Source organism: Tachysurus fulvidraco, chromosome 5 (assembly GCF_022655615.1).
Source record: "Tachysurus fulvidraco isolate hzauxx_2018 chromosome 5, HZAU_PFXX_2.0, whole genome shotgun sequence".
Lineage (NCBI taxonomy): Eukaryota > Metazoa > Chordata > Actinopteri > Siluriformes > Bagridae > Tachysurus > Tachysurus fulvidraco.
In genome coordinates this window covers 15,637,657-15,659,900 of record NC_062522.1, presented here as the reverse complement: position 1 = coordinate 15,659,900, position 22,244 = coordinate 15,637,657, and the positions used below count along the sequence as shown (strand labels likewise).

General features: G+C 38.7%; 2 protein-coding genes across 6 annotated transcripts; one reads left to right on the top strand and one right to left on the bottom strand.

Moving 5' to 3' along the window:
• The first annotated feature begins 979 nt into the window (after positions 1–979).
• slc2a11a (solute carrier family 2 member 11a) lies at positions 980–8,120 on the top strand. Of its 3 annotated transcripts, none has more exons than XM_027146483.2 (12): positions 980–1,248; positions 2,799–2,897; positions 3,076–3,236; positions 4,065–4,189; positions 4,268–4,397; positions 4,581–4,729; positions 5,088–5,275; positions 5,843–5,953; positions 6,133–6,234; positions 6,602–6,677; positions 6,917–7,041; positions 7,551–8,120. In XM_027146483.2, exons 1-12 carry the CDS (start codon positions 1,051–1,053, stop codon positions 7,767–7,769), a joined length of 1,683 nt encoding a protein of 560 aa, XP_027002284.2. In that variant the 5' UTR covers positions 980–1,050; the 3' UTR covers positions 7,770–8,120. The 3 variants fall into 3 exon arrangements, with proteins under 3 accessions (XP_027002284.2, XP_027002283.2, XP_047669415.1); XM_027146482.2 differs by having other exon boundaries at positions 981–1,248; positions 6,914–7,041; XM_047813459.1 differs by having other exon boundaries at positions 981–1,252; positions 6,914–7,041.
• A 2,206-nt stretch (positions 8,121–10,326) lies between these two features.
• patz1 (POZ/BTB and AT hook containing zinc finger 1) lies at positions 10,327–21,167 on the bottom strand. Of its 3 annotated transcripts, XM_027146453.2 has the most exons (6): positions 19,630–21,167; positions 19,448–19,511; positions 19,121–19,292; positions 15,746–15,907; positions 13,084–13,263; positions 10,327–11,841 (listed from the first exon to the last, which is right to left on the bottom strand). In XM_027146453.2, the coding sequence occupies exons 1-6, from the start codon at positions 20,763–20,765 to the stop codon at positions 11,384–11,386; spliced, it is 2,172 nt and encodes a 723-aa protein (XP_027002254.1). In that variant the 5' UTR covers positions 20,766–21,167; the 3' UTR covers positions 10,327–11,383. The 3 variants fall into 3 exon arrangements, with proteins under 3 accessions (XP_027002254.1, XP_027002255.1, XP_027002256.1); XM_027146454.2 differs by lacking the exon at positions 15,746–15,907; XM_027146455.2 differs by lacking the exons at positions 13,084–13,263; positions 15,746–15,907 and having other exon boundaries at positions 19,630–21,165.
• Between the last annotated feature and the right edge of the window lie 1,077 nt (positions 21,168–22,244).

The window sequence follows — 22,244 nt, the reverse complement described above, 5'->3', positions numbered from 1 at the left end:
CATAATTACAGATAAGTTTCCTAGGCTTAACATACAGAAGAGGTGAACAGAGAAGATATAAAGAGTATAAAGAGATTCACTATTTATTAGGTGAGGTTCACCATTAAACGATCCTCTAACCTATTTTTTAAGAATTCTTGGACATAGAACTCTCTGCTAAAGAATAAGATTCTTTGTGCTACCAAAATAGCTCTGACCCAGCCAGGCAAGATCTCTGAAGGTGTACTATATAATCTGCAAACAACAAATTAGCCACGGATCCTTAACTGTGTTTGTCCAGCATATACCACAGATGCTTGATCGGACTGAGATCTGTTGTTAAATGAATTATTGTGATTTCAGATGTTCTTCAGTAGTAGATGTACATGGGAGGATAATACATTTATTAATTTTTTTTCGTAATTGAGCAGTTTATTACTCAGTCAGCAATGAGACACATGAGACATATTGGCAGACATATTGGCAGACAAAGAAAGCTTAATAGTACTTGATGATGATAGTTACAGTGGTTATAATAACAGCAAATATGTCCATCTTTAAAACCAACGTTTTCACTAACATTTTGTCAGATATCATACTCGATACATTTTGATATCAGCTGGCCGTGCTCTGTTATAGGTTATTAGTCACTCCAGATGTCTTTAACTTCTTGTAGTGTGGTCCCAAATATGGAAGAAATTTGGCACAGCATAGGTTTCACAACTGTTTGCAAGCACAGTATCAACTTTTTGCCAGTTATGTTTTCCCTGATGGTGTGGGACAGCTCACTATGCCAGGATGCATTGGCCCATGACTGGCTGCTGTATGCATCTGTTGTTGATTCTGCCAACATAGTAAATGTAAGAGCTCCTTGTGAATGGGTATGCACTTCACTCAAACTTCGCTGTTAATGTGTGTGTGTTTCAGCATCACCAGCTTTGAAATTAATCTTCAAGAGCCACTGGCATGCTTCTCCCGGGCATTGCCACGAGGCGATACACATCAGCGTTGGACTTTCCATTAGCTCTTAGGCGACAACAGAGTAGATGATAAACCTTTAGGCTACTTATTATGCCACCCATAGCAAACTCTCTCTCTCTCTCTCTCTCTCTCTCTCTCTCTCTCTCTCTCTCTCTCTCTCTCTCTCTCTCTCTCTCTCTGTCTCTCACACATACACACACTTCAATTTTTTATACTTGTGATAAAGTAGTATCAACAAGCATCATGACCTTACACAGGAAGAAAGACGCCACTTCTCAGCAACCAAAGGTAGGTAAGTTTAAATGTATCTAACAGTTAAGTGGTTTCTACAGAATCTATAAAATAATTCAGTTTTTAATTAACGTCTAAAACTAATGCAATATTTTAAATCTGCAATGTTAAATGAACCTTTACCAAATTGAATGTGCACTCTCATCTGCAGTAGTGAATTTCAAGTACTAACTATTAAGAATTAACACCTGCCATTATCCATTGAATTCAAATGCTACATGTAGTTTCCAAGAAATCTTTCATAATTCTGGGTCTGCAGGATTTATAAGCACCTTGTATTATTACAACACTGGGGATTATGCAGTGGGGGAATTGTTCCTATGTAAAATTGTTGTTTTATTTTTTTTAAAAACAAATTTTTTTATAGTTTATTTTTAACAAACACATCCATCTACACAAAATGAGCATACGTTTTCTTCGAACAAGCATGTAAGTGCAAAATCACCAGGAGGCTTAAATGTTTCTTTATTTAGTTTGTTTTGTATTGGATTTAGGACATTGTGACACAAATAGCTTTAAACCTTCATCAGTGTGTAGTCATCTTATATCACACTTCTTTTTTTTTTAAAAGTGTGCAAGACAACGCAATATACTTAACAAAACATTACCTTGATTACTTCAAGGTTGCAGAACACCATGACAGCAAACAGCAATAGAAATTTTCTCATACAACATCTAGATTTAAAAGACTGGACTAATATACAGTATGGTATTTTTAACCTTCTGATTCCCAGATTTACTAGGTAATCTGACAAGCCATGAGTTGCTTGTAGGAGAAAAGAGGTGGATAATGAAATGTTTTGAGATATTGGGCACCCTTTTTAATTCCAATTTTTTTCCATTTCAAATCAAAAAGCAGTCATCAATATTCACTCACTAAAGATTTTATTAGGAACACTCTACTGATATTGGGTTGTGCCTTCCTTTATTCGCAAAATAGCCTTTTTTTAATTTTTATAGCATAGATTTCACAAGATGTTCCTTTATGATTTTTCCTTTGGTTTATGTTGACATACCTGTGGAAATTTAAAAATGCTCCTGCAGATAGTTGATTTAGATTTGCAGCATTGGGCAGATGCCCTTATCCAGGACAACTTACATTAATCTCATTTCTGCTGAGAAACACAGATGATTGTTTCAGAATTTGGCACCAATGGCATGAATTCATGGCCTCAGTTAACCCATCTCCTAACAGCTACCTTCAGCACGATCATGCATTATGTCACAAAGCAAAGGTTATCATGAACATTACAATGAGTTCAGTATTCTTCAGTGAGCACTGGATCTGAACCCAGTAGAACACCTTGGGTACAATGAGAGATTCACACTATAAAAGTGCACATGAAATGGGTGCAAGGGTGGATGAAATAGCTTAGTGATCAAGACGTTGGACTACTTATAGTAAGGTTGCAAGTGTGCATCCCAGGACTGCAAAGTTGCCATCATAAGCTTGCTTGGCTGTATAAAAAATTGAGATTTATTGCACATTTTGTTTGTGCTTTTCAAAGCAATGTGGTTCTTTTACAATTAGTGCTGTTTTTTTGCAGGGCACCGCTCGCACTTTGGTCTTAATGGTAGTTTCTACTGCAGTTGGGGGAACGTTACAATACGGATACAACCTCGCCATTATGAATGCCCCTACTGTTGTAAGTAAACATGAGAGAGCATGCGTATCTACCTCTGTTTAAATGTGATTGTCTTGCTGTATTGTTCACTAGATCTTTATTTGTACATGAATGTCATTACCTCTGAATTTGAAAAGGTCCTTGCCTGTTTTCACATACTGTATCTTACATTATTACCATGTATTTTGTGTCCCTGCAGTATATTCAGAACTTTGTAAATGAGACAGTTCAAAACCGCTGGGGAATACAATTAGAGCTGTATCAGGTCACATTGATCTGGACTCTCATAGTGTCGGTTCTCTCATTGGGCGGCCTTACAGGGGCTCTGTTGGCTGGGCCCATGTCCATCCATTTTGGAAGGTACGATTTTTCAAGATTCATTAATCTATATGCAGAACACACGCACAGTTGTATGGCATTTACTCTAATTATCATGATAAATACAATGTTGATACTGAACATTTTTTGGATCCATGTTCACTGAGGGCCCCCTAGTGGGCCTGGTTGGTAATGTATTTCAATTGGTGATGCACTATATGGCCAAAATATGTGTATACTGTATGTGGACACCTGTCCATCACACCCATATGAGTGTGCTTCTTGTTGTTGTTGATCATTTCATCCCAAAACCATGGGCTGGTTGTAATGTTTGCATTTTGTATTTTTGCACTACTTGTACTTGCACTGTTCAAATTGCCTACACTGTTAAATGGTATATGTTGCCCACTCTTCTGCAAAGGCTTTCCAGTAGATTTTAGAAAGTGGCTGTGTAGATTTGTGCCATTTCACCCACAAGAGTATTATACAAGAGCATTTGGAGTCATTTCAAATGTGTTCAGTAGGGTAGATGCAAGGGCTTTGTGCAGGCAAATCAACAACACTGGCAAACAATTTCTTTATAGAACTCACTTTGTGCAAAGGGGCAATGCCTTGCTGGGACAGGTTTTGGTTCCAGCCATGGAAAATTGTAATGACTTAAAAAGATATTCTTTACACTTTTGTGTTTCCAACAGTTTGAGGAAGGCCCAAATACCAGTTTTATAATCAACATCCAAATACACTTGGCCAATATAGTTTACTTTTGATACCTAACTAGCTAAGAAATTAGCACCATTGTTGTTAATTACATATATAATAAGACATTTGACACTGTAATTTATGCATTTTTATTATTGTATTGTCCTCAAGGAAGAAAACAATGCTGCTGAACAACATTTTTCTAATGTCCAGCGCACTGCTGGCTGTGACAAGCCGTAAAGCTCAGTCTTTTGAGATGATCATCATCTCCAGATATCTGGTTGGCATCAACGTGGGTGTGTAGTCAACTGAATTTGTAGTTTAGTTTAAGCTGTATACATTCTTTCTGGGTATAATGTCTACTCTGGTTATAGGGGTCAGTATGAATGTGCAGCCAATGTATTTTGGTGAAAGTGCACCAAAACACTTACGTGGTGCTGTGGCCCTGTCCTCTTCTGTCTTCACTGCTTTTGGGTTGGTGCTAGGACAAGTCGTAAGTTTGAGGTGAGTCCAGAAAAACGTTAATCTTTCTTTATTGTAGTTATGTAGAGTTATGGTAAGCCTGTGAGATTTTAAATACTTAGAAACTAGAGTATGATGCCAAAAACTAAATGTTCTGTATCAAGTATTTCAGACCGTAAAAGCTGGGCAGGTTTATTTCACATTAATGTGTTTGTGTGTGCACAGGGAGTTGTTGGGTTGTGAATCTTGTTGGCAGTATTTGCTAGCCAGTAATGCTGTGCCAGGTTTCATTCAGCTCCTCACATTGCCCTGGTTCCCAGAAAGCCCTCGGTACCTTCTCATTGATCGTGGAGACAAGGATGCCTGCTTGAAGGGTAACAAATGAAGATGTGATGTGGGCTATGGGCAGTTTGATTTCTATAAGCTGGAACTGATGAGTTTCTGAAGGCCATAGTGCAGAAAAATAAACTGATATACTGAAAACTAGGACCCCATAGCATGCACTCTATGTGTAGAGTATTTGTTACATGAAGCATAAAAGTATTTTTGGGGATGAACAAGTGAAAAAAAAAATTGCACTGGCAAGATTCAGTTTTCAACCATTTTCCCCTTGGAGCTGTACATGCATGACTTTTCATCATAAAATCAGCATGGAAACATTTTTGCCTGTTCATAAAAAGCTTTTTCAAATGTAAGCGATGTGTCTCTTCCTTTGCTGTGTATGTTTGGCAGCACTGCATCGGTTGCGAGGCTGCAAGGTGCAGAAAGAGGAGTTGGATGAAATGCTGCAAGAGCAGGCTGAATCTGAAGGCAGGCGAGCTCAGCGGCCCTGGGAGCTTTTCAGTGATCGTACTGTTCGCTGGCAACTCATTTCAGTTGCAGTCATAAGCAGCGCCATGCAGTTGTGTGGTAATGATTCAGTGAGTGAGGCTGTCCATCAGACAAATTCTGACTCATTCATTCATCTTCACTGATTGCTTTAGCTTGGTCAAGGTTATAGTATATCCAGATTCTGTCAAGAGAACATTGGTCATGAAACAGAAATATACACTAGATATAGTTAAGAGCCTTCACACAATTTTATCATCTAACTTGCAATTGAATTGTAATGTACATTTGTATGACACCTGGAAAAAAATGTCTTACAGACATGGCATTATCTGAAATATGCAGTCCAATTTATTGTCAGTGAGTGGTAAGGGTAGAGATCAACATCTGAAAATTACAGTATTTTCCGCACTATAAGGCGCACCTAAAAGCCTTAAATATTCTCAAAAATCGTCCTAATAATCCGGTGCGCCTTATAGTGCAGAAAATACTGTAACTGAACACAGGCCACAACAAAACAACAATTTACTCACTAAGCAGCACTGAGAGAATAAGTGTCCAAATTCAGTTGCACCTTTAGTCTATTTGTCTCTATCATTTTTTCCATGAAGAATATGTATATACGTATATGTTTCAATAATCATTCTTTCATTACACAGATTTACTTCTATGCTTCTTACATATTTCAAGAGGCAGGAATATCAGCTGAACACAACCAGTATGCGACCATTGGCACTGGCACATGTGAATTCATTGCCTGTATTCTGTGTGTAAGTGGGGAAAAGAAGCTAATCAACTCATATTATGTAAATGTTATATGGCATTTGTACTGTAAATTAATAAATAAAATTACATTTAATGTGTCAATTAAGATTAGAGTTAATAGAACAATTATAGCAAAAATCAGTTCACAGTGGGACTTCTCTGCCATGTGTGTGTTAATGTTCAGAACCTGTTGATAGAACGGATGGGCAGGAGGCTGCTTTTAATGGGAGGTTATGTGCTCATGACTGGCTGGGCTATAGTATTCACCGTGGCTCTTTCATTTCAGGTATACATATTTTAGATTGAATAAATGCCTCATATGAATAACTAGAGCTCCCCTGTATGTGTACACACACACACACACACACACACACACACACACACACACACACACACACACACACATACACATTATCCAGAGATTTTGATCACTTCCAGGTTGATTTGGATTAATTTATTTGTGACTTGAGGCTCAACCCTGACTAGAAATAACGTTAACAATTATAACGCACAGTTTAAAGCTATGTAGTTACAAGCAGCTGACACAAAGGTAGCATTATACATATTAGATACAAATTCATGAAGTCAGTTCATGTTTAACAGAGTGAGATCCCAGTGAATTGGAATCAGCAATTTATGCCATTGTCTTCTAGCATGTATTACACTGGATGCCTTACCTGAGCATCGTCTGTGTGTTCACCTATATCCTCAGTTTTGGGATTGGACCAGGTGAGTAAAACTGCATCACTTCTCTATTAACTGTGAACCGGTCTGGGAAAATCCACTGGATGTCACTGTGGTGGAATTATGGCAAAGTGACAAAAATCTTAATCTTTTTGAAGATGTCTCAACACTTTTAACTAAGTGTAATTGCAACCTTTAATGCAGTTATTGGATAGTCTGATATTATCTATCCATTTGTAAAAAGTTACATTTCAGTGCATTTATAATACTTTTCTCCACAGCAGGGGTGACTGGAATTCTCCCTACTGAGATTTTTAACCAGGCAGCTCGCCCTGCTGCCTACATGATTGCGGGTTCTTTGATGTGGCTTAATCTCTTTATTATTGGAACAGTATTTCCATTCATTGTGGTAAGTGCATTATGTCACAAATACACAAATGAACATGTAGTAGTATAGGGTTTAAATGAGTGGCCCATGTGTTAAAGTTGTCCTGAATTTTCCACTAGGAAAAATAAAAATGTCCTCTATTATGCTTTAAATCAAATTGTCTTATTTCAAATTGTCTTATTTCAGAAGTAGTAGGAAATTGTGGCAAGCACCTGTCATACTACTTCTAGACAAACAAGCTGTGTGTAAAGGTAAAGGTTGACGTAGTATATTTAATAGTATTTTTGAGTATTTCTACCCAAAGTCTTTAATGCTAGCTGTATTGTGTAACTAGCATTAAAGACTTTCTGTGGAAATACTCAAAAGTACTATTAAATATACTACGTCAACCTTTACACACAGCTTGTTTGTCTAGAAGTAGTATGACAGGTGCTTGCCACTTTCACATCATTTCAGTAATCAGTTGTAGATGTAATATAATGAATGATGTAAACCTAATGGATTTCTTTCCCTATGTGTGTTTCTGACAGAAAGGACTGGGTCACTTCTGCTTTGTACCATTTGGTGTTGTCTGTATTTTCACTGCTCTCTATATTGGATTGGTTCTGCCTGAAACTAAAGGAAAAACACTACCTATGATCACAAGTGAATTCCAAAGGCTTAACTTCCACAAAAAAGAGAAGATAAGTCTGAAGTGCAAAGACATTCATTACCAAGTAGGCGAAGTCCACCACTCAACTGCCCTCTAAGCTACTTATTTATATATTTAAAATTCCTGTAAATTTAGGAATGCTGGAGCTCTCTGTTGATTGAGGCTTTATCCAAATATAACCACATAGACATTTTATTGTGAGAACATTTTATTCACAAATTTAATTTATTTTTGTTGTAAAGGTATACAAATATACAGATATGGTATAAATATAATACCTAACCCTATTCTTCTTTTATAGTAATTATACCAATTAGCACTTTTTAAAATCTTTTTAAAGGATTTATTAAATTTTTTTTAAATTGTAATACATTTATATTTTCAACATCTTGTACAAACAAGATACTGCCTGAACTATCAAGTCATAATAAAACCATGATAAAAATTCTGGCTTCATCTGTCTATTATGTACTGAGTAGAATTTGTATTTTACTGCTTTACAATTTTCAGTTTGAAATGAGTTATTTTATTAGATGAATGTACAAACATTCTATATATACTTATTATAACAAGAATATCTGTAAACCTGTTGCAAAAAAAAAACAAAAAAAAAAAAACAAACTCATTTCAGTGGCATTTTTGAGTGGCTGAAACACCTTGATGATAAGAGAGCTCAGAGTAGAAGGACCAGACTCGTTTGAGCTTACAGGAAGTCTATAGTAAAGTAAATAAGCCTTTTTTTTACACTTTAGTGAGCAGGCTGCCACAACAAGAGATAAGAAAAACATTTCTACTTGCCACATTTGTAAAGAGTGCTTATTTGAGTTACTACAGTATATCCTTCCTGGAAATTCAAACCAATCCTCTTTTATTAACATGGTGTTTACACCTACAGAATAGATATTCTGTGGAGTGTTGAGTTGCCAAATATATGATGTTATCAAGCTCCAATAATTGCATAGGTTACAGCACATTTTCAGATACATACCAACTTGCCCCATTTCCTGAAATCATGGTCAGATGCCGACTGAGGGCACCAGCATGGCCCATGATCTATCTCACCTAAATCCTCCCAAATGCTGTTAATATTTTTAAAAACCAACTTCACAAAATAGTGTTCTGGCAAACTAGTGCCATGTCTGTTATCTTTGTACAAGCTGCTGCTCATTCAGTCCCTTCTGCATTCACACAAAATAATTTATTTTATGTTTCAGCAGTCATCTTCACACTTTGCAGTAAATTCACTCAGATCAAGGTAATGACTAAACATCCAAAAATCAGAACTGACTAACTGTTTTGGAAGATAGTTAGTTGCTCTTAATGAAGCAGATCATACATCTTTCTCTCTCGTTGTATTACTAGTTTTACATTCATTCCAGGCCAATCGTATCTGTTGGAGGACACTGAATATAAATTGCATTATGAGATCATGGGAGAAAAAGATAGTATCACAAAGCCCCAAATACAATTTTATTTTATACTCATCTCTGTAGCAAATAAACAGAGACACAAAACAGTGTACAAAAACAAAAACATCAATAGAAAAGTATGCCTATATCCAAAAATCAATTCAATTCTTGACTGCAATTGCAAAGAAACTTTTTTTTTTGTCAGAGAACAAAAGATAGAATAACAAACATACATACAAATGTACATTTTCTTTCTATGTGCATGTCCTTATACAAAAGTGTCACTGCAAATCACTTTATGTACATGGTTATTCTTAAGATGGTTCTTTTAATGACAGATTTTCCTACCCATTCACAATCAGTATTGGGAAGGCACTTTGCAACATACGGTTATATAAAATCATAAGCAGAGTACAAATAAAACGTAACATAAAAAAAAAAAAAACATTTCCAGTGATATAATATGCCACTAAACATAAGAGATGGCATATCAGTATTTTAATTACAGAACCGTCCCAAACAGCCATGTCAATCTTTTACATAAATAATGGTTAACTGCAGAGATTAGAGTGCAGGGGTGAACTCTAACAGTGAGATGCAAGTGAGCTTGACAATTACAAATCAGGTGGATTTGAAGGGGCAGTTAGAAGATTAAAACAATGTTAAAGAAAGGAATCCTGGGTAGTTGCATACTTTCTCCATTTACACTTGCAGACCAAAAAAGGGTGCATTTTAAATATAAATTAGAAATTAATGACTGATGTGTAGAAATAAAACGGAGATAATGCAGTTTCAAGCTAACATGGGCTGAAGTCAGAAATAACGTCTTGCAAAACAATAAATAACTGAAAAATATAAATTGCTAAATATCATACTTCGCATGATCTTTGAAAACTTCACTCAAACATCTAAAAGTTAGTGCTCTCATACACACACACACCCACCCCCACCACCATCAACACCAAGAGCACAAGATATAAATTCTTCAAAGTATTCTACTTTGACCGTGGTCCAATAGGGTAAATGGTATATTGTTGGGCTCTGCATAAAGCATTTAAGGTTTCCCCATAGAAACATTTTTTTTAAATAGAGTATAAGCACAAAAAGCAGGCCTTTCACAGGCATAACACTTTTTCCTCATCATAATCACTGCCCAATTATATTTGTTCAGAGTACTTACAGTATATTGTTGGTCTATAAGATCAAAAAAGAGAAAGAAAAAAAAATAGGAATTTTGACACACTGGTGGCTTATTCATGCCACAAAAAAAGGTTTATATGATCACACCACTAAAGCATAATAAGAGTGTGAATTTACTTCAACCAATTGAATACAACCTCAAAACATATGCCTATTGAAGCTTCTATTCAACCATAATGGCCAAGAGAAGTTATATACACATAGCCCCATTACACATAATAAACAACTTAATATTGGCTATATATAAGTTATACATATTTCTTACATATGTGAACATTATATACACATCATGAATAGGAATTCTTAAGTTAAGCAGGAATGTTTGGACCCTCTCAAAAAAAAAAGTCCTGATATATTAAAAAACCTTAAAAAGCCCTCTGATTACATTACATTCTCTTAATAAGAGATCATGATGCACACGTGCGTGCGCGCGCGCACACACACACACACACACACACACGCACTCACACTCTTCCTGGCCTCCTCAAAAACACACAATTCAAAGACAAAATAGCACAGCACAGATCTAAAGTTTACCAAAGGAGATGGGACACCAAAATCAATAAGTTAATAAAATATACTCTTCATCTCTTGTAATATCATACAGCCATACCTGAAATTGGTCCCTGTTAAAGATTCAAAATTCGTATGCGGTTTTGCATGACACCGTACAATCCATCTTGCAAATGTTCATGATTCAAAACGAAATAAAAAGAAAATAGTGTTGGGAACAAGATTTAAATTAATCATCATTTTATAACAAAGCAAATTCAGAGCTTGGGGCTTCCCATGATGTTTTGTTTAAGTGTATCCACACAAAATGTGAATCAGTTCAGCGGGTTTAATAGGCTCTGGGTGATGATTTACTAATCCATACACTGAAAATATTCATTGCTGAATGATTGACTGCTTCATGTCAGCAAGAATGGAAAATAAACTGGCAAACTTGCATTTCTTAAGATTAAACCAACTGACAGGTAGACAGTAATCAACACATAAGACAATAGTTTACAATGGCATTGATGATAATAATGTAGAACAGCAGTTCCACTCAAAGCTGTGGACATCAATTAAAAGCAAATTTATCCCCTTTTCCAAGTGTTCACTTGTCCCCTAAGCCTACAGCATTGCTCCCTACCTCAGTGTCCACAAGTGATGAGGCAAAAGCTGATTGGACAATCTGGAAACCAAATGACTCAAGCAGCGACATGTTCTGCTGTGGGGAGAACGGAGAACCCAGATCTCCGAGACTGGATACTGTACCGCTGGGTTTCTTGTGCACCCGGTGCTGGTGCTTGTTGAGGTAGGATTTAGTGCGGAAGGTCTGGCCACATTGGCCACAAGCAAACTTCTTCTCTATATCTGTCTTCTGTTTGGAGCCGCACGGTGTGGTTGCTGTGCCATCGGTATCACCGTTGAAGATCAACGAGGTCACCTCAAGCTCCTTGTCCTCAGCCTTATGCTCCAATTTGAGCTCTGTTCCATTAGAAAGGTCCCCAAATGCAGCATCTGAACCTTCAGAATCCTGATGGGGGCATTTCCCAGTATTTTCCTGCCCGTCTGTGGGGAAACACAGAGTGAGATGTAGGAAGTGAGGCCATGATAAACGTGAAGAATGGGGACAGGGAAAGAGCAAAAGCATCTCACATTAAGTAAAACGTGTAGATGAACTACTCACAGACACTAAAACCTTTACTAAGTGCAGAAGAATATGTGAAAAACAATTTAATAAAACAGTTGCATGTCAAAAAATGAGTAATAGTAAATGGTAATAGTACTTTACTTACCCATATCTACATTTCTACATCTCGCCTTCTTACATATGTGTCAGTGCCAGTGTCAATTTGCCTTTGATCAGGCTTGATTGATTTTTGACCTAAACACAGTGGGGTCTAGAGAACAGCCAGATGGCCAATGCTTTATTCAAGGATAATCTTAATATATAGAGAGAGTTCAACTCTTCTTATTGAGGAACGTTTTGTTTTTCAGTAAGTGTCGTTTCCTTCTTTGGTTGTTCTAGTGTAGTGTAGTTCTAGTGTAGTCTAGTCAGGTCCACCAAGCTGCCACTGCTGGGCCCCTGAGCAAGGCCCTTAACCCTCAGTTGCTCAGGTGTAAGTCACTCTGGATAAGGGTGTCTGCTAAATGCCGTAAATGTAAATGTAGTGCACGGACAGTGCTTTATTGTGTGTTGATGCAATGGCATTATTTTTAATTTTGTAAACAAAACAGTAATTGAAAATGTTGGGTTTCTGCAAACTGTGCAGAGTGAAGGATACTCAGACTAGCAATAATGGACGACTCCCATTCCCCCACGTGATCTAGGCCGAGAAGCAGCTCCAGTGATGTACTGGTGCATCTGCAGCTACGAACAACAGGTCAGGTCGTTCCAAATAAAGACTTTATAATGTTTGTCTTTCTGTCCACACGTCTGTCTGTGCCTCTTTCTGTGTCTGTGCATCTGTCTCTCTGTCATCTCTGTTTCTAGGTTTCCCTTTCTCTGTCTGACTCAGTATCCGTCAAACCTCTTTCTCCCTGTGTCCATGTGCCCGTCTGTTTCTCTCAACATGTGTGAGCATCTTCTTTCTCTCTCCGCTTGTCCTTCTGATTCACTGTGTGTTCATCTGTTTGCCTGTCTATGTCCATGTCTGTCTGGTTGTGTTTTTGAGAACACCGGTTACAACTGCTTTTGAAAAGTGCAAAGTAACTGTTATTTACTGCGCTGTGAGGTGTCGCAGTTCTCATTGTGTTGTGTGAACAGTATTAGGCTCATCCAACACCCCTCTCCGACTGGCCCATACTGACCTGCAAGAGGTGCATGCAGTGGGAGGCCTGGTACTCCGCCACAGTGCCGCTCCCACAGCTCAGGTTGTACACCGAGGGCAGGATGGCCCGATTGAGTGAGAATTGCAGGCCCTGAAAACCCCCGAAAACACCCCTCTGCCTCAGGAAAGGGCATCAGAATCCGGCGACTGGTGCAAAGGTCTATACCATCAAAGACCGTCCCAATGAGGGAGAGCAGAAGGACATGAGAAGTAAAAACAAAGGAAAGACAGAGATCCCAGGGTGGACACTTACTGTCAACACAGTCAGACTGACATCAATTTCACATGGATTCATGTACAGACTGGTTAGATTGATGCACCATCTGGGTAACTCTACTGAATGAATCTTTTTCCATCATTACTTGCCAAACCTGCAGACTTCCTGTTGGAGTTCATCTATAAATAATCAAGCGATCATTCCAGTAATTTTATTTCTTTTTTAGGAAACTACAGTGGTTCTAGGAATTAATTGCTGAAACACACTGCTGTCACAAAAATCATCTTTAATTTGCATTAGCTGAATCAAAGTTGTACAGTGGTCAAAATACATGTGGAGGTTTTTTTATTATAAAGAAGTGAGTGCATTTAAACTGCACTTCATTCAAATGTACGCAGTATATTAAAGGATCATTTTGTTACTTTGGTGAGTATGCTACTCCAATCTACCTAGTAAGATCTGTCCTATTCAAGTCTAACAATACTGCAAAAAAAACTTCAACCACTACAGCTGATGCTACTAAAAAGAGTTCTACAGAATCCTTCTCCAACAAAGAAGTGGTGGCATGCATTCCTCCATCAGAGAGGACAGGCTACAATCATCCACAGGGGTTTCTACTACATGTCTGCCTGTGTGTCTGAACATGTTTTAATTTAATGACTTATCAAACTGATTATATGATTGGACAACTGACCATGACACCCATATGTGCTTTTTGAACATCCATTACAGACCTAGTCCCCCTTTGCTGTTATAAATCCAACGCTTCGTGTTATGAACTAGATTTTGGAGCATAACTATCCAGTTTTGCGAAAGAATTAATCTGGTCAGTCACTGATGTTGGGTGAGGAGACTTGGGAAGAACTCGGTGAACTCAGAACTCACTTATACCTAAGGTGTTGTGTGGGATTGAGGTCAGGGCTCCGTGTGTTCTGCAAGACTCCATCCTTAGCACAGCATGTGTTCACGGAGTTTACTTTGTACACAGTGGCATTATCATGCCAGAACAGGTGTGAGAACCTTAGTTATTGTAAAGAGAAAAATCATGCAATAGCCTACAATGATTGTGAACTTCTAACCTTGTGGGGAAAGTTTATAGAAGACCCACATAAGTGTAATAGTCAGGTGTCCACATACCTTTGGCCATACAGTTTACATTCACAAAATGGAGAGAGAAAAACTTGTAACTCAGGCAGATATGACTTTTTTTTGTCTCGTTTTTATTCTCTATATATTCGTCCTGTGTTTTGAGTAGACGGGTGGATTTTTTTTTCTTTCTTTTTGTTACTGAATAAAGTTTGGTGACTTATTCATCAACACAATAAACACTAAAATCAAACTACCACCACTGCACATTGGACAACATATTAAACATCCAAATTGGAAATTTATTTTAGTAATTAAGACACAAAGTGCATCACTGATGAAAACACTAAGGCATTTTAAGCATAATTTCAACACACCCCAACAACAGGCTGCAAGTTTCCATGGCAATAATTACTTGAAAAAAGGTCCATTGATTTCCAAATATTTTGCACATATTGAACTACAACATGCACACTGATTGCCAAGAAATGCTTGCTTAGCCAGAATGTGGTGGAAATTACAAAAAGCAACAGGTATGATTACTTCGCCATGCTAACATACAGTCTTCCATACTAAACAATGATGGTAGGCCTGCAAGTGAGATCTTTTTTTTTTTTAAAGCTTTGGCCAATCAACCACAGAACACTGCATACTTGAATGTGCACTTGATACAGCACAAGCAAACTGTGGCAGTACATGAAGATACATGCAGTAGCTAGAATCAGCTGATCAGCCAGATTTTATCAACAGTTCACCACAGGATTCCCATATGCTCCAGCCAGACTTCCAATGTAAATGGAAGACCGACTAGAATCATCTGAACTGATGGACGAAATGATCCAATTGATATGGAAAAAGATTTTATTCAATGTGATGGATTATGAATCAGGCATGAAGGAATACACGCATCTCATATTACTGCTTTCAATATTAGAATTTTTTCCCCCTCCTCCAACAACTTCAATAATTCAATCACAATTTCTCAGATCCACCAAAGCTTTAAATATCAGCACCGCCATAAATCCTGATTCAGGATGAACAGCACCACGTGAGCTTCGCTTTATAAAAACATTTCCATCATTCTACTGAAAGAAAACAACTTTCAGAAACTCTAAAATATAAGAATAGGACTTGTCTTTCCTTAATAAACCCTACTCATAATTTGAGAGAGAAGAATGATGGAAATAAGCTGGAGTGATAAACTAGCGCAACAGTATGGGCCGAGTGAGTGAATGTGAGTGAGTGAGCTGGGGGTGTTTTTACACAAGCAGATGCAGTATTTAGAAGCAGGGTGAAAAGAGTGAGCAAGCAAGTGGCATGGACACAGAGGCATGCTTGCCTTCCACTGCGCATTGGCGTCCTAAGTGGTAGGGAGCGCCGTTGTGCATCTGCGGCCCGTTGTCACGCGGCTCTAGGAACTGGTGAACTGTGGAGGAAGGGAGCATGGACGAGCCGTGGTGCGTTTTTACATGTACCTTTAGGTAGGACGCAGTGGAAAAACCTGAGACCGACAAGAGGAGCAAAAAGCAAAACAGAAGGTACAGAAGGGAGAAATAGAACTAGAAGAGACTTGTTGAACAATAAGATAAGATATCTCCTGATTACGCATTATGAAAGAGGCATTGAACCCATATCAAAAGACTTAACAGTTTGTTTACAGGTATCTAATGAACTAGCAATCCGTAGAACAGGAGTTGGCAATTAAGTCCGAGCACAGGCCAGGGGCCCGTCTAATTTAGCTCCCTAGTACAGTAGACAGGGCACTAATCAGGGAGTCTGCCATTTTAAGGGATGTACAACAAAAATTAGATTGCACTGATACTCACTATGTTGCCTTACTGGAAATGCCGTCACATTTTCTATTGAATTTCAGGGGGAAAAATATGGAAGATGAAATCTCAACCAACTTTTCTCCAAATGTAACTAAGCAGAGTAGTAGCTCCTAAATGATGACTAATGATAGCATTGTATTCACTAAAAAAATCCACTAGCTACGTACTAGGATATGTATGAGAAAGTATTTTTAATAATGTTCTTTAAGCAACATAAATTGCTTCACAAAGATATCAGCCCTGTTTGATATTGAGAACTGCCAGTAATCATGCCGCCAGAAATCAAGTCATTAGTATCCCAATATGTATAACAATTCTTATTCACAAGCTAGGGAGCTGATTGAGATTCACCCCAGGTTTTCTTAAGGGCATTTCACTGTGGGGACATGGTGGAGCTGTCTGCTTTTATTAAAGTACACCTTAAAACACCTTATTGTTAAATAATAGATTGTTAGAAATGCTATTCTGCAACAACAGGTTACTATTAAAATACCATGACAGACTGCAGTTACTGTGACTGTACCTTAAGTAACATTAGCACATTGCTAGCCAACAAAGTAATTTCTACTGAGCTAGTTCACATCAGAGACAGCAGCCAAGCCCGTCATAAGACAGTAAAACAATCTGGGAAATCAACATTAGGTACACTAGTTAACAGCCCAGTACAGGATGCAGGTTCTGTAGCTACAGCTGGTGCATTCTACATCCTCAAACTCTAATAATTTGCACGACAGACAATATTTTTATACCATTTTGCGGCTACGGATTAAAAATCATCTCTCGCATGATAAAAGAATACTTCTGGTTGTGATTGGGAACAGTGTTGTGTATGTAACACAAATGTTGCATACGTCACAGCAGCCAATTTTGTACCACAGCAACAACAGACAGACGACTACTTAGTTCTGGCAGTGTCAAAATTATTTTTAGCGAAATCTCAATGATGGTTGTCTTGACAGTAATGATGCTTGACAGTAATAGTAGGATGCGAATATAAAACTCAACTAAAACAGATATAAAACAGCTAGAAATACAGCAGTAGCAATGTAATGTGTGTAGTTCAGAAAACGTATGTAGTTCAGGGGCTTTTTTGAAAAAAGCAAAACTTTCTAAAACAAACAAACAAACAAAAAAAAAAACTCACATCAACCTAATTACTTCAAGTCACTTCAAAGAATATTTTTACTCATGTGACAATATTCTGTACAGATCACTCTTATAGATGATGTAAGCGAAACATAGTGGTTTTCTTTAAAAGCAGCCCTAGAGGATCTTCACAGTATCTTATATAAAGAGCATCTTGTACAGTGTGACAACTAATCTTAATAGACTGTTGTGAATGTACTCGCTAAAACTGGCTTTAATCCTATTTCTCCACTATGAAATAATTTCAGATGCATCTTTTGAATCAACTTTTTGCACACAAGTTCTAACAAAGAAACAATGTTTATATGTTTTAAGATCCGATTTTTTTCCTCTGAAAACAAAGATTATTTAAATAACCTTCTTGCTCTAAATAAACACCATTAAAAAATTTAAAACTAATAGCAACAGCCCACTGGCATTCAGTAATCTAGAATAACAATTAAACAGTGATCTTTTACGGTTTAATGCCAAAGAAAATACTAAAAAAGACTCTGTATTTATACCCTCAGAAAAGTGCAAGGATTTATGGATAAGCATGAATATGCAAAGTAGAAACACCCTCATGTGCTCTTACCATCCCAACGACACCCTTCCGTTGCTCTACCTGTTATGGTACGCTATTACCTATATACTACAATATATTGTATTTACAAAAAAAGGCAGGACTCAGATGGACTCAGGGACTCAAGTTTACCATCAAGGCCTCTGTTCACATTCATGGATCTTTTGGCATAACAGAACAGCAGACTTAGATATAGACATGTACAAAATGATGCTTACTAATGTTAGCTCATAGTTAAATGCCACTAATGCAAGCAAATTAGTCCATGTTTATCACCGGTAAACTAAAAACTTTGAGTCTATTTGAATTGCCATATTCTCAGCATTTTGTCATTAGTCAATCTCCACAAATACATCATAAATTCCATAGTTTTTTTAATTGGCTATTTCAATAGTTAAGCATAAATGTCAGTTATATGTTCACTATTTCTTGGCCGTTCACTAATAAATGTCATGCTAGACCTTGTTTGGTTGAAAGTACTTGGGCCTAATTCACTGATCACTAACTTTAGATCATATAAAACTCACTGATTTTTTTCCCGCCACAAAATTCTGATATTATGTGCAGGATGCTAGTCAGTCATCTAGTTCTCTTATAAACCCATCTAAAGTATTGATCTTTTTATTAATCTAATAAACCCAAAGCATTAAAACCCAAAGAAACTATTCGGTATGCTCTCTACTCCCAGATAACGCCTGATAATCTATAACCTGTCAAAGCACTTTTATATATCATGTTTCCAGGGCTACTGCTACAATGAAAACGTTCTCCACTGTGCATCTGAAGGTCTGCATATGTGCTTCCATTGTTTCCAAATAATTTGCTACTGGCTTTCTGCGTTTTATATAATTTTTGCCCCAAGGTTGAATTGTACACAAAATCTGCACTTGAAAATGATCAGAGATCTGGAATGCAGTTTGTCTCACACCATTTTTTTTATTTTCCAGGCTGGATAAGGACTGTGGGCTGCTGTTGGCTGATGCCTACTATATAGCATATGGAGTCATAGGCCCCCTAGGACTTTTTCACAAATGTATAGTTATCAAACCAAACACTTAACATTGGCTTAACCTGTGTCTAAATTTAAAAGATAATTGCACTTTTAAGAAAAAATGTCAATGAATTTAATTATCAAGAATATGTGAGCCACATTATAATACTATACGAGTATTACCTTTATTGCATATACTGCAGTAGTTGTGAGGTCCTTCGCTGTGTTTTTTCAGGTGGTCTGTCATATAAGCAGCCCTTAAAAACTTGCCGCACACTTGGCATGGGATTTTATCCTCGTGGCAGGCCAGGTGAGACCTCAGCCGGTCTCGTGTTGCAAATGACGCATTACAAATCTGCAGAAATAAGAAGGGAAGCCATATCGATGTCACGGTGAAAGTTTTCTATCTTGGATGATGACTATGAACATTGACAGAAGATTCTGCGGCGTGTGTCCATAACACTTGAACAACATTTACAGACTCTGCGACTAGTGCTCTCTCACACTCACCTGACATTTATGAGGTCTCTCTGTAGTGTGCACTTGCTTGATGTGTCCATTAAGGTGGTCTGGCCTGCAGAGAACACACAAACTGATTCACTCACACACCGTAGCAACCTGTAAGGTGCAGCTGATACAGGGAGTGTTTTTCACAAGGTTTGTGGGCCAAAGTCAGGTTCAGAACAACTCACCTGGAGAAGCCTTTTCCGCAGTTCTGGCACACGTACGGTTTGCCCACGGCTCCATCGTGAGAGCGCACATGGTAAGACATCCTGTCCTTGCGCTTGAACCGCAGGCCACACACAGGACACGCGTACGGCTTCTCCCCGGAGTGAGACAACTTGTGTCGATTGAGGTGATACACGTCTCTAAACACCTTCCCGCACAGATCACAGCCCACATGTCGTCTCGTCCTCTCCCGTTTGCGGCTCCCGTCCGTCTGCACGCAATTCTGAGTCTGTGGAGCCGTTACAGCGGTATCCACGGACACTAACTCACCACCTGCGCCCACGGACCCATGCTGGGCCTGCTGGTGATTTCTGAGCTGCACATCATTTTCGCTCAACATTTTACCACAAATACCAGCAGAAAAAGGAGCTTCATTGTCGTCAGTCGTGCCGCTATTGTACACGCCGGGCGCTGGCGGATCTTCTTTCTTGGGCCGTCCTCTGGCACGCTTGGAGGTTGGAGAGGCCTCGCCGTTTACCGGGTTTGTGGTGAAGGCTGAAGTGGACACAGGGAGGCCGACTGGGTGGGAGCTGCTGCTGCTGCTCAGAGGTGGCGGAGCGCTTGTATTGTCATTATCGAGGATGTTCCTGTTAGTAAACACAGCGCCGTTTGGCACGTCAGCGTGCATGGCGTTTGACAGGAAGCTGAGGTCTCCACCGCGGGACGGCGGCACCAGGATCTGCACGTTGGACTGTTTAATCACCTCCTGGCAGATTTCAATGACAGAGCGCATGAGCAAGAACTTGGCGGCCGTCATGAGCTCAGGAAAGCACTCCAAGCGCACCACGATCTTCGACGTGTACGCGAAGTCCAGGATGTCTCGGAAAACTTTAGGGCTGATGGTGTGCATCTCGAGCTCTTTGCCCTCGCCGTCGCCTTGACAGCTGAACACCGACTCGAAGTACTCGCTGCACGCCGCCAGCACCGCCTTGTGCGCCGGGAAGCTTTCCTCTCCGACGCGCAGGATCACGTCGCAGAATCTGCCTCCATCTTTTCTCTGGCTGTTGAGGTTGTGTAGCATCTCGGCGCTGTGCTTGCTCACCTGGTACGTATAGGAAGAACTCCACGGCTGTTCGGTTCTCTCCATGCCGCCTTCCATTAACCACAACGACTAACACATGTGACACAGAGGCTAACGAACATAAACAGAAAGAAAAATAATCCTGTGGGGGGAAAAAAAAAAAAAGAAACAAAACCGCTTTCAACGACAACAACGACCACCTCTCTTCGTTTTAGCATCTAACATGTTAGCAGGGGGAAAAATGGCAGCCCCCCAGCTTCCTGTGAACTTTGACCTTTGTTTTGGATGGAGGGGGTGTCACCCGTGCTTTATTTATTTAAAATATTCATACAAAACGGATTGTTGTCAATGACAACCAGGCTGAACGTGTCTAAATTGCTCTCACGTGTCAGCTGTATTTACTGATCGTAGTTTTCATGTTCATGAATTCTGTATATTCTTCATCTTCCTGGTTTCCAGCCTCCTCCTCCTCCTCCTCCTCCTCCTCCTCCTCCTCGTTATGAATTCACATCCTTGTTTTCCACTGAACCCCCTCCCCCTTGTATCCCCCCTCCCCCAAGTGTAGACGAGTACATTCGCTAGACGAAAAGACGACCGTGAGCAGATCAGCGCTTTGTTCCTGCTGCACGCAGCGCGTTAATATTGTACAGATAGAAATAAATGCGCAGTGAAAAGGGGGCGGGTACAAAACCACAAGCCCCGCCCCATTTCTGTTCTGTCCACTAACACTGACACGCGCACTCAACATAACATAACAGAGGGTCTCTCATTAATAATGTCTGGAAGTGTAGTTATGCATCGAGAAGTTATATATAACAGAAATTTTAAAAAAAAAATTAAATCACTTATAATATGCTGTTCAGTGTATCACGATTTGCTTCTTACTGACTCTATTAATAAAGAAAAACATTTCTATTTAGTTTCCCTATATCATGTTTATTTTTAGCTAGGATTTACCTGGGAATGTCTTTTGTTAGTTAGCTTTGTTTGAGGAATCTCTTATTGTGCATAAGTAAAGTAAAACGTGCCTAAAAATGATTTGGAGAATTTCTCCAGCTGCTATGCTCCATTCCAAACAAAATGGATAAGGATTTCTTACCTTACGTGACATTTTCGATTCCAGTAGCTAGAGCTCAGAAAGCTTATGCACACCTGAGTGAACAAAGAATCTTGGGGATAAGAAATCTTAGGTAATTAAGGGCTGGTTTTATTTCACCATTGAAGACAAATATATTTTTTTCATTTAGCTTGATTGATGATTGCTCTTGGACTTGTAGAAAAATGATGCACCGTGTTATAAAGAAATGTGTTGTATCAGTCTAGCATGGTGAGTATTTTAACAACAAAGCACAAACTATTATAAGTAGTCTGGATTTTAAACAGCAGGTTGTGAGATGTGAGAAGTCTCCATTTGCATCTCTGAGTGGAGTTACAATTCTGACTGGTAAGTTAGAAGTCTCAAATCTTTAGTCATACAGTTTAGTTAACACTCAGATTGCCAGCAGCATGGTAAGTACAGTCTTAGTCTCGTTTAATGTCAGAATCTGTATGCACTGT